This window comes from Aythya marila, assembly GCF_965140915.1.
Source record: "Aythya marila genome assembly, chromosome: 12".
Taxonomy (NCBI): domain Eukaryota; kingdom Metazoa; phylum Chordata; class Aves; order Anseriformes; family Anatidae; genus Aythya; species Aythya marila.
In genome coordinates this window covers 2,620,977-2,636,828 of record NC_139053.1, presented here as the reverse complement: position 1 = coordinate 2,636,828, position 15,852 = coordinate 2,620,977, and the positions used below count along the sequence as shown (strand labels likewise).

Here is a 15,852-nt window from a genome sequence, read left to right as displayed (position 1 = left end):
CGGGCGCGGTGAGGCCGAGCCCGAGCCCGAGCCCGAGCCCGAGGCCGCGCCCCGCGGCCGGGGGAAGCTGCGGGCGCGGGGAGGCCGCCGAGGGGGCCGCGCCGCCGCCAGCCCCGCCTCCAGCCCCGCCTCACGGCGCCAACGGCCCGGCCGCCGCCCGCCCAGCCCCAGCCAGTCAGGGCGGCCGCTGGCGGTGACGTCGCGGAGCGGCGGTGGCGGTTTGAAAGCGGCGCGGGCGCCATGGACGGCTCCGGGCCGCAGGGGCAGGGGCAGGGGCAGGGGCAGGGGCAGGGGCAGCCCGGGCGCGCCGCCGACCCGCGGGAGCGCGCCGAGGAGGCGAAGCCAGGTGAGGGCCCGGGCAGGAGCAGCTGCGGCCGGGGCGGGTGTCGCTGGCGCTCGCTTTGGGAGTGAGTTAATGGCAGCGCGCGGACACCTTGGCTCTTGGGCACCCGTGTTCGGTGCCAGGCTGGTGTCTGTGGCTGCAGGCTTGCAAACCACGACAAGCTAGGTTAAATTGTTCTGGAAGGTGTCTTGTGCTCTGGGGCTCCTGTTAGCGCTGGTGCCAGGCATTGCTGTGATGGCTGCTGGATTTGATCAGGAATGTGTAAGCGTAAACAATATTTTAGTTACAGTGTGTGTGTGTGATATGGTTTTACAGGAGTTGTTTGAAAACTTTCTGAAATTTTGCGTGATTAAAGTCAACTTTTCATTGTCAGTGTAGGAGGGCTTTTTGTTATGTGTTGTAGAAAGCAGGTCCGTGATGGATCTTGGGCTGAAGAGGAATTCTCTGGGAATAGAGGAGTGAGCGATGATTGCGTTCAACTGATAACTTGTGGGATTTGCTTTGTTCCAACTCCTCTGTCCAGATCAGCTTCAGGAAGATGAGGATATCAGCAGTGACTATGGGAGTCGTGACAAACCAGGGACTGCTTTGGGACGGACTGTACCAGATGGGAATGCACTTCTTCCAGACATATTTCATACTGATCATCTCTTGTTTTATGAACGATTTAAAGCTTACCAGGATTATATTTTGGGTAAGAAATTCCTTAGTGGAAAAGGAACATGTAGTCAGGTTTCTTAAGCCATCCAGTTTAAGTGGAGTCAATTCTGTATTATCCTGTGAGATATTCCTAAAACAGGGGCTAGAAAAGATGCAGTGTGTTGTGTTGCTGTTGGATTATCATATTGTAACTTCAGCTGCTCTAACTGGTAGAGCAGGAGGTAATGGTTTTAACATAAGTAAAAAAAAAAAAAATCTTAGTGAACGAAAGGAGAAAACGCTAATGCTGGACGCTGTGCCTTGTTTTAATTGCCATTTCTAGAGCTTTTTTTCTTTAGTAAGGCTGCTTAGGATAAGGCAGAAGTTAACTGTTTAATAGTACTGGTGCTGATACCCTTAATACCTGGGAGATTGAGTACTGCTTCTTCTGGAGAAGCACAAAACAGATGACTCTCTATCTTTCTCGCTACTGAGATAAGCAGCAAAAATACTAACAGTTATGAGCAAAATAGAATGAAGTCTGAGTTAAGATGAGTTAGAGGAATATATTAACTGTGAATTTCATTTATCAATGATTTTGAGGACTTTTCCTTCTTTTCCTGCATAACTGTACTGCTTTAATTTTCTTTTTAGCTGACTGCAAGGCTTCTGAGGTGAAAGAATTCATAGCTGAGTACTTGGAGAAGGTCCTTGAACCATCTGGATGGCAGGCAGTCTGGCGTACTAATGTGTTTGAGGTTGTCATTGAGGTAAATGGAATGCAGTTGTTCAGCCATTTGTCTTCAATTAACATCACTTACCTCTCTAACAGGCAGATAATTTATCTATGAAGTTTATGAGCTAGTAGAAAATTATATCTTTTTGGTATCTAATTGTCAGTAATAGCTAGAGCAACAGGAATTTCTTTCAAAAGGAGCCTTATTCTGAAACACTATCTTGTGCGCTGGTGTGCTTCCTTCACCTAAAAGTACAAGTATCAGATCACAGGTTCCAAACCTGCATGGGATACTCAAGACAGTGAGGCACTGTTCCTCCAAATGAGTTCTTTAGGGCCGCAGCATGTGTTGTAAATCCAGAAAGCCATGCACTAGATATACTTGCTATGTTTGGCATTGTTGCGTTGTTTAACCTTGGAATTTGGCTGTTATTTGTTCTGCTATTTAAGTTACTTCTGCTGTTGAATTATAGTAGAATCAGTGAGGTAGGTGAATCTAATTTTCTTTGAGGCATCAACCTAAAATAAAGTGGCATTGATATCTTGCAAATAAGCTTTATCTGGTTCCATTGTGCTGATACAGTTTATCATCTGTGTTTTTTTGGACTTTGCATTCTTGGCAGGGTACGAAATGGATGATTATTGCTTTTGGGATAGGTTCATCAGTGCTAAACCAAAAAGTCTGTACAGTGTTTCTTTCAGGCTTTCCATGTGTTAAAACACTGCACAATCACCTTTACATGAGTTTCTGAAGTGCTGGGCAAATGACTTTCAACCTCAATGTGGCAATACAAAGCCTGTGTAATTGGCCTTATGCGAAGGGGTTGTGACAAGAACATCTCATGTGGGCTAATTTCAGGGATACCTTTGCTAGTGTCTCAGTATTTCGGTGGCAGGACTATGCCTAAATGAAAGCAATATCTTCAAGGGGTCCTTGCTGAAGCCGGGGAAGGAGGATCCCAATGCAGTGTGAGTGCGCTGTGAGGTTGGACGTGGTGGGCACAGAGGGGATAAGCGCTCTTGGTTCAGAGCTGGTTGCTGAAATACAATTTTTTCAAATAACAGGCTCTGATCATTCATTATTATTATTTTTTTTGTTTGAACTTGGACATCTATTGTATGTTTTCAGAAGGGAAAAAGCTTTGAATTCCTTTGGCTTTTCAGCACAATTAGTAACAAAATGGCTTTCACTGGCCCAGACCAACTCTGGGGTTTCTCTGTGTCTTGTGGGTACTTGGAAAAATGAGCTACAAAGGAGTTCACGAGAACTGTAAAGTATTGATTCAAGTCTGAAAATACTGCTTTTCCCTGTCTGAAAAAAAAATATAATAGGGAAGCAATTTACTGGCCTTATATGGATGTTATGAGGGTTTCAAACAAAGTTGTGAATGTGAGGCTCCAAATCTTTTGGTCCTGAGAAGCTCAGCTCTGGGTTATCACTTCAGCTGACCATGTTGCCTTTGCTGTACTATGCAGTGTGCATTGATTTATGTGAGTCAACTGGCAGTTCGTGAGGCATGTCATGTTCACCTTCCTCAGCTGCATCTATTGCTCTGCCTAGGGAAATCCTAAGAGCTATTCGTTCCAACAGGTTGTTGACGTGGAGTACTGGGCTCTCAAAGCGGTTGTTCGACTCAGCGAGCCTTTCCTGTGTGAGGCACAGGTCAGCACCTTCACGTTGGAATGCATGCAGGAACTCTTGGAGCTGAAGGAGCGTCAGATCCCACTGCGGGAGCTGTGGGTTGTGTATGATGAGTCGGGAGAATTTGATCAGACAGCGCTAGCCGTGGAGCATGTCAGGTACAAAAACACATAAGGTCTTATTTTGTCTTATGCAGCTGGAGTTGATAGCAAAAACACAAGGCCTGCTTTTCAGCAACTTACTCTCTGTACCAAAAGGAGTAGGAGGAGGAAGAAGTCTCTGCATTGCTTTCCCTCTCTTCTCCACCCCAGACTTCCTCAGGCTGTATCACCTTGTTGGCTCTAGTGTGGTGTTTCTTTCTATTCTGAAACTTTTTCATATCTCTTTCTCTTTTGTCTCATTCTTTCTTTTCCTGCAATTTGTCTCTTCCCCTAAATTTGCTCTTTCTTCATCAGGTGTCTGTTCACATCTTATTTATTCTACTTTATTGTCCTTTCTTTATCATCTCTGTCTGTTCCTCATCTCTCTCACAGTAATGTACTATGTGCTGCATGAAAAGTCTACAAATTAGCACTAGGACTGGATAAAAAAGATAAAACAGAAGGAAAGACTTTCTTGCCTAGAAAATAGGCTATGTTCCAGAAGTGGTGGGTGTGGAAGGAAAGAAGGAGAAGAGACTCATTTCGACCGTTGCTCAGTAGTAGAGATATAAGCATGCGTTATGGAAGTGACAAACTCCAGGTAGAAAGGAAATCTCAAGGATGTCTAGCCAAAAACAACCAGCCAAAAAGTGTCAGAATCCTGAGCGTGCAGGTCTTATTTTAAAATCCAGCTTTTAGTTATTCCATCTATTTTGGTGAAAGTCCATGGGACTCAGGCTGTTATGGATTTTGAACTCGAAACACAAAATAAAAATCTTTATGCAGGTAACAACAGACAAGAAAGATAACTTTTGTGACTACTAAATAGCTCACAGGATGGTGACGTGAAATCGGAGAGAGGTGATGTTTTGAGCTGAATTCTCAAATAGATTACATTCCTACTTCCAGTGGTTTTGTCTCTGCTTGAGTAAATCTGGCCTCCTTTGTGTTTAGACGCTTATTTTGTTTCAAAAGGTTCTTCTACCAACACATCTGGAGGTCCTGGGATGAGGAGGAGGAGGATGATTTGGATTACTTTGTGCGATGTGTTGAGCCTCGACTGAGATTGTAAGTGGTTCTTTGATATTATTAGGTAGAACCACAGGGAAAGGCCATGTGGGAATAGTGACAGACAAATTTCAAAGAAAACTCTTCACTAGTAAATCAAAGCAAGTCTGTTCTAGCAGCAGTCACTGTCTGATGCTCAAATTTTTTTATAGGAAGAGGGTGCAACTGAAATTGCTGCTCGAATCCTGCATTTTTTTTCCCCTGTAATCCTTAACCTCCCATCAGATGGCGCTCCAAATCCAGCTATTGCCTCCTTTAACTTCTAGGCTATGAAATGTAATCCTAACTAAAGCTAGCGTGGAATGCTTTCATACCTTTGGGCATTGAATAAGAACCAGAATGGAACAGAATGTAAACAAAAACTTGTAAATTTGTCATGCTGAAGGAGGAGTGTGTTCATTTCTTTCCTTTGTAGGATTAGTTGGCATTAGGCTTACTGAAGGTGGATTTTTTTTTAATGCCATCTGGCTATATGAAACTGAAGCAGTGCACAAGAGCACAATCTGGTTAAAATTTTGAGGGTGCTAAATAACCAGAGCATACAATAAAATATGCCTGGGAAAGATAATTATAAATGTTTCTTTTGCTGTATTTTTTTTCTTTCCCTGATGTTTGACACGGTATGTTTGTTATGTTTTTCATGAGTTATTGCTCATCTCCTTTTTTAAAAATCATATAACTTCTCATGAGTATCCTGAAGTTTGTATGTCATTCAGTTGCATGCTTACAACTTTATTTACTCTAAACCTTTGTTTCAGAGTAAGCTTCAGATGACTATTACCTATCCACCTTTAAAAATTATATACTACTTAGAGAAGAAAGTAATATACTTGTGTGTGTCTGAGGGTTTTGGTTTTGCTGCTTTTAAAAAAACACCATAGCGTTGGTGCAGACTGCAGAGAGTTTTGACTTCAGTACTGGTATAGAACTTCTCAGGTTCTCTTTGGGTTTGTATTTGATCTTTCAAAATTGGAAAGGGGAAATACACTGACCCCTTGCTCTGAATTGCAGGCATTATGACATCCTCGAACACCGTGTGCCTTCTGGGCTTGTTGCTGATTACCAGAATTACTTGTCTCAAGGTGAAGAGCTCTACAGGAAGTTCTTAGACGTGAGGAACAGCATATCAAGCAGTGATTCAGACTCTGAAGTAGAAAACGTCTCCATGGTGGAGGGACTTCAGTTGTATGAGAAAATAGAGCACTTGAAACAAAAGCTAAAACTAATTGAGAATCCACTGCTGAGGTACTTAGTGGGTTTAATGCAAGGAGGAGATCCCATGTGGGAAAGTGTGTGTAGAAAATTCTTTACTGAAGAAAGCACTGATGGCTTTGCTCATGTTTTAGGTATGTGTTTGGTTACCAAAAATACAGTGGTCTCCAAGCTAAAGGACAGAGGCCAACAGGAACCAAGATCACTCATGTTGTGTCTTCCACCATGATGGCAGGTCTGCTGCAGTCGTTGATAAGGGACAAACTTTGCCCTGAATCTTGTGGCGAAGAACTAGAAATACAGGTAAAGTAACAGCAATGGTCTGTTTGCCGTTACTCTTTTCTCCTCAAGAAACCACATGGAAGGATAAGTTAATTTGTCATTTGGAAGATTTTGCATTTGCACGGTGCTTTTTTTTAATTTTTTTTGCCAGTCTAAAAACAGCTCTTTAAACAATAAATGATATGTTTATGATAAGTTGTAACGATAAGTATGTAATGATAAGTTGTCAATAATTTCTCCTAATTTGTCTGCTGAGTACTTTATAGGAGCAGTGAGGGGGGGAGGGGGGAAACAAGCCTTCTGTAGTAATTCCACAATAAAATGTGCTAAGGTGTAATACTTACGTTTTGAGATACCCATTTCTTTTGATGTTATTAATAATGAGATCGGGTTTCAAGAATGAAGTGTTCTGTTGCTCTGCTTCTGTGTAGGGAATTTATTTACTTACTAAGAACAAATATACTTAATTAAATTCACATAGGACTTAGCACTTAAGTGTTTAAGAATAGTCTGGAACTGTAGTTGGACCATGCTCTTAGAAGCATGGTTGGATTTTTTTTAATTTTTTTTTTTTGGGGTGGTCCTTTGGAGACCCAGGAGTTTGACTCTCTGATCCTTGTGGGTCCATTCCGACTTGAGATATGTTATGATTCTTATGAATCCTTGGGCGCAAACGAAATTGCTTGCTGTATTCTGATCATGTTTGTGAATTGCAGGTGGGCAAAACAGACCCAAAGGGAAACTCTTGAATTAACTCTTGGGTGATAAATCTGATTTTTCTCAGCAACTGAAAAATTCTCATACAATGCTTACCATGGAATTTGCTGGAAAGCAATAAATGTGCAATTTTTCTGTACTATTTTTTACCCTTCAGTACAGAACGGCGCAATACTTGAGAAGGACATTAACCTGTGCTCTTTAGGCATTGATTCACTTTTTTTTTTTTTTTTTTTCCAAGAAAAAGTGCCGTGTGGACCCTGTATTTGCCATTGTAATAGCTAAATGCTGTTTTGGAGTGACATGTTCCAGGAGTGAGGAGTTACAGTGGTGTTTGGCCAAGCTCAAATCTAATAGCTGAGTTGCTTGTAGTTTTTCTTTTTCTTCTGTAATGTCTTTAGTAATTTATACAAGTCACTTGAAGCAGAATTCAAATGTTGGCCTAGAATCCAGGCCATATTGAGGTCTGCTTTCTGGTGCATATGTTCTTCAATCTGCCACTGCCCCATTTTTCTCATGGGGGGATGGACATAACACAAAGGAATGCTTTGAGGCTTTTTTTTTTTCCAGAGAGTGCTATGATTCTTGAATTCAAAGTAGAAATTGCATATTATTGGTGCCATTAAAAAGGGCTTCTTTTAAGCAAAAGCTGCAACACTTAATTGAAGAACAAGCTTTTAGGGCATAAATGCATCCATTTTATAGCATTTTTTTAGGAGCTGATTATATTGTTTTTTCTCTTACAGTTTCACAATGATCCACTGGCAGCTGTAAGTGCTTGTTACGAAGGAGACACAGTCATCATCTGTCCTGGTCATTATGTTGTAGATGGCGTGTTCTGCATTGCTGATTCTGTTGAATTAGAAGGTAGGGGACTTGCTAGAATAATGGTCCTTAAAATAAAGTAAATAAGGGGTCTTTAACTTAGCTCTGCTTAAAGGTTTGTTATATTTTTGCAGAGTTTGGCTGGAGCATTTATTTTTTTTCTTTGAACTGTTCCTATTTCTGCTCGCGGAGCTGTGTCTATTTCAGGAAGGAGTAAGCCGTTTCATTACCCATGATCATTTCTGCAAATAAGTTTTAACTTTTGCTGATTAATGGCAAATTCGCTATTTCCTCCTAACTATTTGCCTGGATAGATCCTGGTTATATAAATACTAGAGAGGATCCAACAGCAAAGCAAGTGTGTTGATTTTTAATTTAATAAACACTAAAATCATTCTGGAAAGGTCTCAGTTTCTAAAGTATTTGGGAGAGGTCCTTGTTTTCCTTTGCTTGTCCTGATCTGCCTCAGAGGCATAGTCAGACTCACTGTCAGGGTAGAACTGGTGAATACAGAGAAAGAGCCAAGTGCTATTCAAACTTAGTTTATGACATTTGTTGCATATCAGCTATGTGTGTGGGGGCTACTGATGTGGATCTGTGCATTATGTGAAGCACGTATACAGAGAGTGCTATTGGCTTAATATGCCCTTTTATGCTGTAGAAGTGGATGCAGCATATATGTCTGTTTTTCTCTCAAAATATTTGTTTGAAATACTTTTATCTTGCCTAGGATATGTTGCTTTCTCTTCCTCACAATTCTTGTTTCCTCAGCATAATGTCTCTCCTTTAGGTATGCATGTTGCAGTGTAATGGTCTGTGTATCACTGGGGTTTGTGCAGCTGTTCAGATGCTTCTTCAGCTGCATTTCTTATCTTGTCAAAGCTGCATAATGGGGAAGGCTGGGAGTTTAATTTCCTGCTGTTCTGGATTGTATTTTTCTTGTCCTTATTTGATGAGTATCGTTTTCTTTCTTGCCCTTCTCTTGTGTGTGCTTGGTTTGCATAGAAATGAATGCTGATGGACAATGCACCTGCAGGATAAAGGAGCTCAAATTGTTTTATTTGTCTGCAAAATGGCATTGTTCTAAAATTGTGTGGGATGGTATTTGACACCTTCTTTTGTAGTTTTGAGGAAATGGGAATGCAAATGGTGAAATAGCACACCTATTAAAGGATGAGCTACTCTATTTTAAGGAGCAAGGCATATAACTGTATCTTTAGTACAAACCACTCTCCGGGTAATGAATATGTCAGGGTGTTTAATCTTCTTATATGGACTTCTGTTAGAAGTTTTTATGGCAGCAATAGCAGCTGAAAACATTTGAAGTAAGAGCATCAAGAAAAATTCTGCTGGCGCTAATCTGAATAGTTGGATGTTTTGGTGGCTTTTTTTGGGATGAAAGGGTGACTCATCAAAGAAATAATGTTATTTTGCTTAGTAGAGATTTTATTTCTTTTCCAGTCACTGTGCAAGGCAGTACTAAGGTTGAAAGTACGAGGATTAGTAAGTCAGGGATAAACAAAGACTTACAAGAACTAAGTAAAGTTAAAGCAGTAACAGATGCAGGAAGCCCTAGTCAGGATAACTTTAGCACTTGACAAAAAATTGTAGCAAAGGTACTGAAGAACTCTGCTCCACCTTGTTTAATAGTTTAAGCTGGAAAGGAACCTGTAGTATCAACCCATCCAAAACCCATGATCAGTGTTACTGGATGACAATTGCCTGTAGCTCCTGTGGAGTCCCTTAACTTACAGGCAGGGCATACGGCCCTGACCTGGCTGGGTATTGACTACTATTTGATATCAGGTGAATCATTCCTTCTCTGTTCCTTGTCAACAGCTTCCTTTACTGCTAGAGCTGCTGCTTCAGAAGTGAAGCAAATTAAAAGCTTGGTTAGAAAATCTGTAGGTACTCTGTAGGACAATTATTCCTAAAACTTTTTCCATTGTTGTGTAGTTAGACTGGATCTGCTATTTACGGTCCCACAATGCTCTTTCTTTACATACTGGAAGTAAACTGCTCCCTGCCACCTCCTCCCTAGCAGCACTGGAAAAAGATTCCTGGGTAGTATAGTGTACTTAAGTATCAGTCACTCAACTACATTGAATCTGCTGTCTTTAAAACTTTCTCCTGACTCTTGTTCAAAGGCTTTCTTTTCTTTTTTTTTTTTTTTTTTTAACCTTTCTACTTGCACATTAGAGTATTTATTTATGTACTTGGTTAAAAGCTAGCATCCTGTTCAGGCACTTCTTATCTAAGCTTCTGTGTGTGTTCAGAAAATGATAGGACTCATGCTGCTCTAATAGATGTTGCATTATTGCTTTCCTTATCATGATTCTTGGCAGTGACAAGCAGTAAAAGCTTTACATGCTCATAAATTGCCCTGTAAGTGGTTGAACGCTGACAAGTGTGGATGGCTTTAGTAAATCAATGCTGGCATATGCTTCTGAAAGTTTCCTTTTTAATCTGAATTAATCTGGAAGTCCCTGTAACACTGGAATGTCAAGTATTGACCCAGGCTTCTCTAAATAGAGAAGCTGAGTTAAGTTTAGTAACAATGGGGAGTCCTTTGCACTTGTTTCCTTGCCTTCTGATGGGGACTGCTTCTCCCTGCTCCCTGTGCTATTTGGAGCCTCTGCCTGCTGCAGTGAGCTGCTGTACTGGAAGCAGGCTGCGGGTTCCCATTGTGGCTGTGGTTACTGCACCTCCATACCATGGTGCAGTCTGGGGAATAAGAACTTTGCCCTCAGCAAGTGTTAGCCCTTTGTTTAACTGGCTAAAATAACTTTGTATTTTATTATATTATGTGTCTGTCATTCAAGGAAGGGAACTTTTGAGTTTGGTTGTTTTTTGTTGGTGGTGGAGTTTTTTGAGCACCTGGGTCTTGGTATAGAGGAGATGTACATGTAAGGTGTGCCATGGCCACTGGGGGAAAAATCCTATTCAAGATACTCAAGGACATCTCGAGTTCCAACCTTCTCTTACCTCATCTGAATGTCTGCTTAGGTACTGAGCATCTGATTACCAGTTACTCAAAAAACTTGTGTCTTTCACCTCTGCTTTCAGGCTATGGCCTGCCAGATGATATTGTGATAGAAAAGCAAGGGAAAGGAGACAACTTTGTTGACTGTACAGGAGCCAACGTAAAGATCTCCAATTTGAAGTTAATACAACATGATGCTGTGGAAGGGATTTTAAGTAAGTATAAGAGTACCTTGAATTTTTCGTGAATCTTTTATAATTTTCTATTAAAATTAAATCAGGGATCCACTCTTACAATTTACTGGTTTTAACAAAATATTGTAGGAAAGAATCCTACAGATGTAAATGTTAAGGCTTCCTTTCTGTTTCTTTCCCACTTGCTTATAATGTGGACATCAAAATAACTTCTGTTGTTTGTACTTTCAGGTTGTTGTGGCTCTTTCCACAAAAAGAAAATTTCTCTTTCCACAAAAGAACTCCCATGACAGTATTCAGCTGTAGCTGAACCCAACCAGCTCTCCATTGAGGAATGGCATAGACTTTAGAAATAGTATAGACCTTTGTTTGCTAAAAACACATTTGAACTGCCATTCAAATAATCCCAAGTTGTATCCAGTGAGTTTGGCCACGACCTTCTGTCTTTTCAGAAGGTGCTAATTAATACTTTGCCTTGACAGACATTTGTTTTTAAATGTTTTAAAATGTTTATTAATACCCATATATTTGTATTTAATATATTATTAATTCAGAGGATTCTTAGGCGTATAGAAAAAAGAATCATTGTTGTCACTTTCAAACAAACAAAACCACCCAAAACTAAAACATTTCTAAGACAAATCTTTGACTAGGGTTCCCTTACAGTTTTTCTGCTGATATTAGGAAAAACAGTGTGAGTTCCAACTACGCATGGGCAAATCAATAAAATTAACATAACGTATGATTAAAATGATCATTTTCTCACATTGTAGAAAACACTACAAGTCCATGTACCTGTAGGAGGGATTTGCCTTTGCGTAACCGATTCATTTAACAATATTTGTTGTCTGTGTATAGGTGTCCATCAGGGGAAAACTACTCTGGAGAATTGTGTGTTACAATGTGAAACTACAGGCATAACAGTGCGAACGTCAGCAGAGCTTTTAATGAAAAACTCAGATCTGTATGGTGCGAAGGTACAAATGAATTCTTAACTCTGGCTATTTCCTAAATTAAAATAAAGGGTTCTGGTTTGAAATAATACTTCAGTAAAGGGGTGGTTTCTGTCACTCTTAAGAGTACCTTTAAAAAGTGTCTTGGACAGCTTTGTGTTAATAGGTTTAAGAAATTGTTTACAGTGGTCTTGTGGCCTTCAATAGTATCTAGTGAAGTATCTTATGTTGATTTGTATGTGATGATACAAAAATGATACAGTTACAGGGGATATCTATGAAATAATGACTGCTGCCTTGCTGGACTTATTCTTGTCCTGCAATACCTTTAACGTGATTTTTTTTCTTGTACATAAGTCATTTTCTAATTAAACCATGTATTTGGCAAATGAAATGCCCTTTTTGGACACCTTATCCATTGATTCTTACGGAATGATGATAAACACAGAATTGAACTCTGAATAGGGCACTTTGGAGAATGATGGGGCTTTGAGTGTTGGGGTGGATGACTAAAGATCAATAAAGCAATGCAAAGTTGTGTGGTTACTCTTTGCCAGAGATTTTTATGGGCTGGTGGCAATAGTATTATTCATGGGGCCTCAACGTTCATATTACTGCTCAAGTTAGTTCACAAAGCTGTGGAGCTGGGGTGGTAACGCAATTTTACCTTGTGCAGCTGGTGAATGAGCACAAAGATCCGTAATGGAGTTGTCAAGCCAAACTGTAAATGTGCCCCAAATTATTTACGTTTTGTGAACTGCAATCTGTTTTATCTTGTAGGGTGCTGGTGTGGAAATATATCCAGGGAGTACATGCACCCTGTTAGACAATGGCATACATCACTGCAAGGAGGGAATACTTATAAAGGTCAGTTCAAAGCATAATGCACTTTTTTAAAATTAAAAAATAAATATATATTCTTCTTAGCATTCAATTCTTATAGCTATTAGGATTGGTGCAATGACTGCTGTTCAAATTGGCTTATAAACTTGCTGCTTTGTGTGTCACATCTAATGATGATGGTGCTTGTTGTTTGCCTTGGGTTGGTACACCAAAGCAATATATTTGTTTTATTCCTTATCTGTCAGAAAGAAAATCCCTTTTGCACTGTCACTTGTATTGGCTAGCATGTTATTAGCCTATCCAGAGAACTGACTATCTGAAAGTGGAAAGGTTTGCATCCCTTTAGCTGGACATAACATGCTGGATATCTGTTTCTTTGCTGTAGAACTTCTTAGATGAACGTTATGAGATCCCCAAGATAAGCATGGTCAATAACATGATCCATAATAATGAAGGATATGGTGTGGTCCTGGTTAAACCAACAATTGCCTCTGATGTAGAGGATGCTTCAGCAGTGAAAGGTATTTTTCTGACTTCCTATAAGTAAATCGTAAAAACATTAAATATATACCATACCTATGTTTTTAGATTGCCTAATCCATAATTGAATTTTAAATTTTCTTATGATCTGTAATTTGATTCATCTTAAATCTTCATCTTCAGCAAATTCCATTGTTCTGATAGTTATGGATTATAAACTTCAGACAAATCCTGTGAATCTCTATGCTCCATGTCATGTGGATGCTTACACTTTTAAAGTCCTTAGACATTTGATCTATGCTCCTGATCAACCAGAGCCTGTGTAACTGATGGGCTACCTGAGTCATACAGAAAGAAGAGTGTAATCAGCAAGAAAGCAACTATGGCTTCTCTTATAGCTGTTCTGGTTCATAGTTCTCTGCACAGTTTTCTTCCTTTGTACACTAGATCTGAGACGTGGATTAGCCCAGTCTCCCAGCACAGAAATTATTTTCTGCAGTAAATGAAATGTTAACAACTCTATTTCTCTTTTTATGTCTTAATCAAGAAGTGTCATGGTCTCAAGTGCAGTGTGTAAACCCACTGTAACTTTCTCTATTATCATTATCACTTGGCAGCCTGAAGTCATCACAAGAAGAAAACTCTTCTTTAAGTATCATATGCTGTATTTGAAATATATGGCTGACATTAAATTGTTTTCCAGAAAGTATGGGTGATGCAAATGTTAAGACTGAAGAAAACATAATTCCAGGAGTTTTAACTGATTTGGCTGTTTTGAGGATGACATTCTCATTGTTTCCTGACTTAGGGAATACACAGCCTACCTTGTCAGGTGATGGAAGAGCATGTGTAGAGGGCTTCAGACAAGAAGAACTACCTGAATGTGTGACTGATGAGTTGGAGCTTTATGAGCAAATTGAGACTTCTGAACAAACTGAAGGCAATTATGAAATTGCAAATGAACTTGGTGCTGCTTCTGTGAAGAAGAACCAGATGCACAAGAAAAGGCTGAGTAAACTGGGAATCACAGAAGCTGATGACAACTTAATGTCACAGGAAGTGTTTGTTTCTATTGTGGGCAATCAGTTCAAATGGAACGGGAAAGGGAGTTTTGGTACATTTCTCTTCTGACTGTCCTGACTCCTAGTGGCACTGCAATAAGAAATTTGCACAAGCTGTTATTTTCACTCCTGCTTTCCAAGGAGTTAACATGTTCTATCAGCCTTCCGTAACATTACTAGAATGTGACAAATATTTATTGACAACGTATATATTGCATGTGGAAACTTCACTTCTTTGCTGCAAGCATGGACAACATGGTAGAAAGCAGAACTCTGCTTATCGACATACTTGTTCGTTGCTAGCTCTGATGAATTTTGTAGTATATTTATTTAACCTCTCTTAAAAAATCTTCCAAAAAAAGGTTCACCATGGAAGAGTGGCTGACAAATGTACAGCAATAATTGGTACACCTTCCTCCATATGTTTATAAAAGCACAACTAGTCTGCGGTGCCTCCTATGAGAGACTGACTGAATTTGTATGTTGAACAGAAGCTAGTGAAATGTTCTTATGAAATGTAGTAGTTAGCTGCCATGCTTTATACTTGAAGGATTTTTTTTAGGGAAGTTAGCATCTGGAAACTTAGCATCATTCAGTCAGCTTCGTGTGCCATCTGTTTACTTCCAACAGCTACCCCTGCCTATGCAACTTTTCCTTAGGGAAGACAGCATCAAAATAAACTATTAACATGAATAAGGAGCAAACAAAACAGCTATTTGTGACTGTTAGTTTTGTTCCTACTGTATATTTCTGTGCCTTATTCTACAATATTTAACACTGCTCTGTCTCTTGTAGCAGCAGAGGTCTTGGAAATAAATGGAAAATTAAAAATACTTTGCACTGAAATCTCATCAGCACACAGCTGTGGAACATTCTGCAAAACAAAGGCGTTTCAGTGTCTTACTGTTGTTCTAAGTCATTTCTTGAAAGAAGACTTGAACGGACTGCCTGAATGAAGACTTCCTTCTCAGTGCCTCCTTGATCCTTAATTGCAAATCCAAACGCCTTATTCCAAATTTTTATACTGTCTTTGGTTATTGTAGATCAGTTTTTGAAGTGATATGTGGAAGTATATGTGAGAAGATACTCAAAAGTGGTGCAGGATGTCCTGTACAATATGGTATTAAGAAGGAGAAAGCATGTTGCCAGCAAATAGAATTCAGAATAGTTCCTGCAAGTACCTTAGCAGATGTATACATTTGCTGGAAATGCAATGTGTTGCCTAAGGTGGATGTCAGTCATCTGCTCCAGGTTTTTCACTCCGTCTGTTTCTTAAACTACAGTGAGAATCAAAATTCACTTCAGTACATAGTTTGTGTGAGCAGAAGATGTGAAGAAAAAAAAAAAAAAAACTAACATATGTTTCTTCTTTTTTTTAATGAACCATGGAACATTAATTGCAGCTTTCTTATCCCACTGATTCTGGCTTTGTTCTGCTCAGGGCACACGACTTCAGGACTGCACTTTGAGTTTTAATGAGACTGAAAACCATGACAGTGTCTCATCCTGCACAAACCAACAAATATTTGCATTTTAGAGACTCTAAAGAAATACTTGAGTCAGGTGAAAACCCACTGCTCAAGCTAGCGCTAGTATAATATCTTAGGCTATTCATCAAGTCACATGCCATGTTTAATGCTTTGATATTATGCCTTTATTTCCTGAGTGTAATACTAATTAAATAACTGGGCCTAAAACTGATGTTGTTGTTTTTATCTTTTCAAAACCATGATT

At 39.7% G+C, this 15,852-nt stretch overlaps 1 protein-coding gene across 1 annotated transcript; it reads left to right on the top strand.

Moving 5' to 3' along the window:
• Nucleotides 1–240: 240 nt before the first annotated feature.
• Nucleotides 241–15,442, top strand: SHCBP1 (SHC binding and spindle associated 1; the record flags this gene model as incomplete). Its single annotated transcript, XM_082770191.1, has 13 exons — nucleotides 241–346; nucleotides 867–1,037; nucleotides 1,637–1,752; nucleotides 3,310–3,518; nucleotides 4,476–4,568; nucleotides 5,580–5,813; nucleotides 5,915–6,083; nucleotides 7,526–7,646; nucleotides 10,671–10,802; nucleotides 11,640–11,758; nucleotides 12,515–12,601; nucleotides 12,963–13,098; nucleotides 13,866–15,442. The coding sequence occupies 13 exons, from the start codon at nucleotides 241–243 to the stop codon at nucleotides 14,186–14,188; spliced, it is 2,016 nt and encodes a 671-aa protein (XP_082626317.1). The 3' UTR covers nucleotides 14,189–15,442.
• Nucleotides 15,443–15,852: the final 410 nt, after the last annotated feature.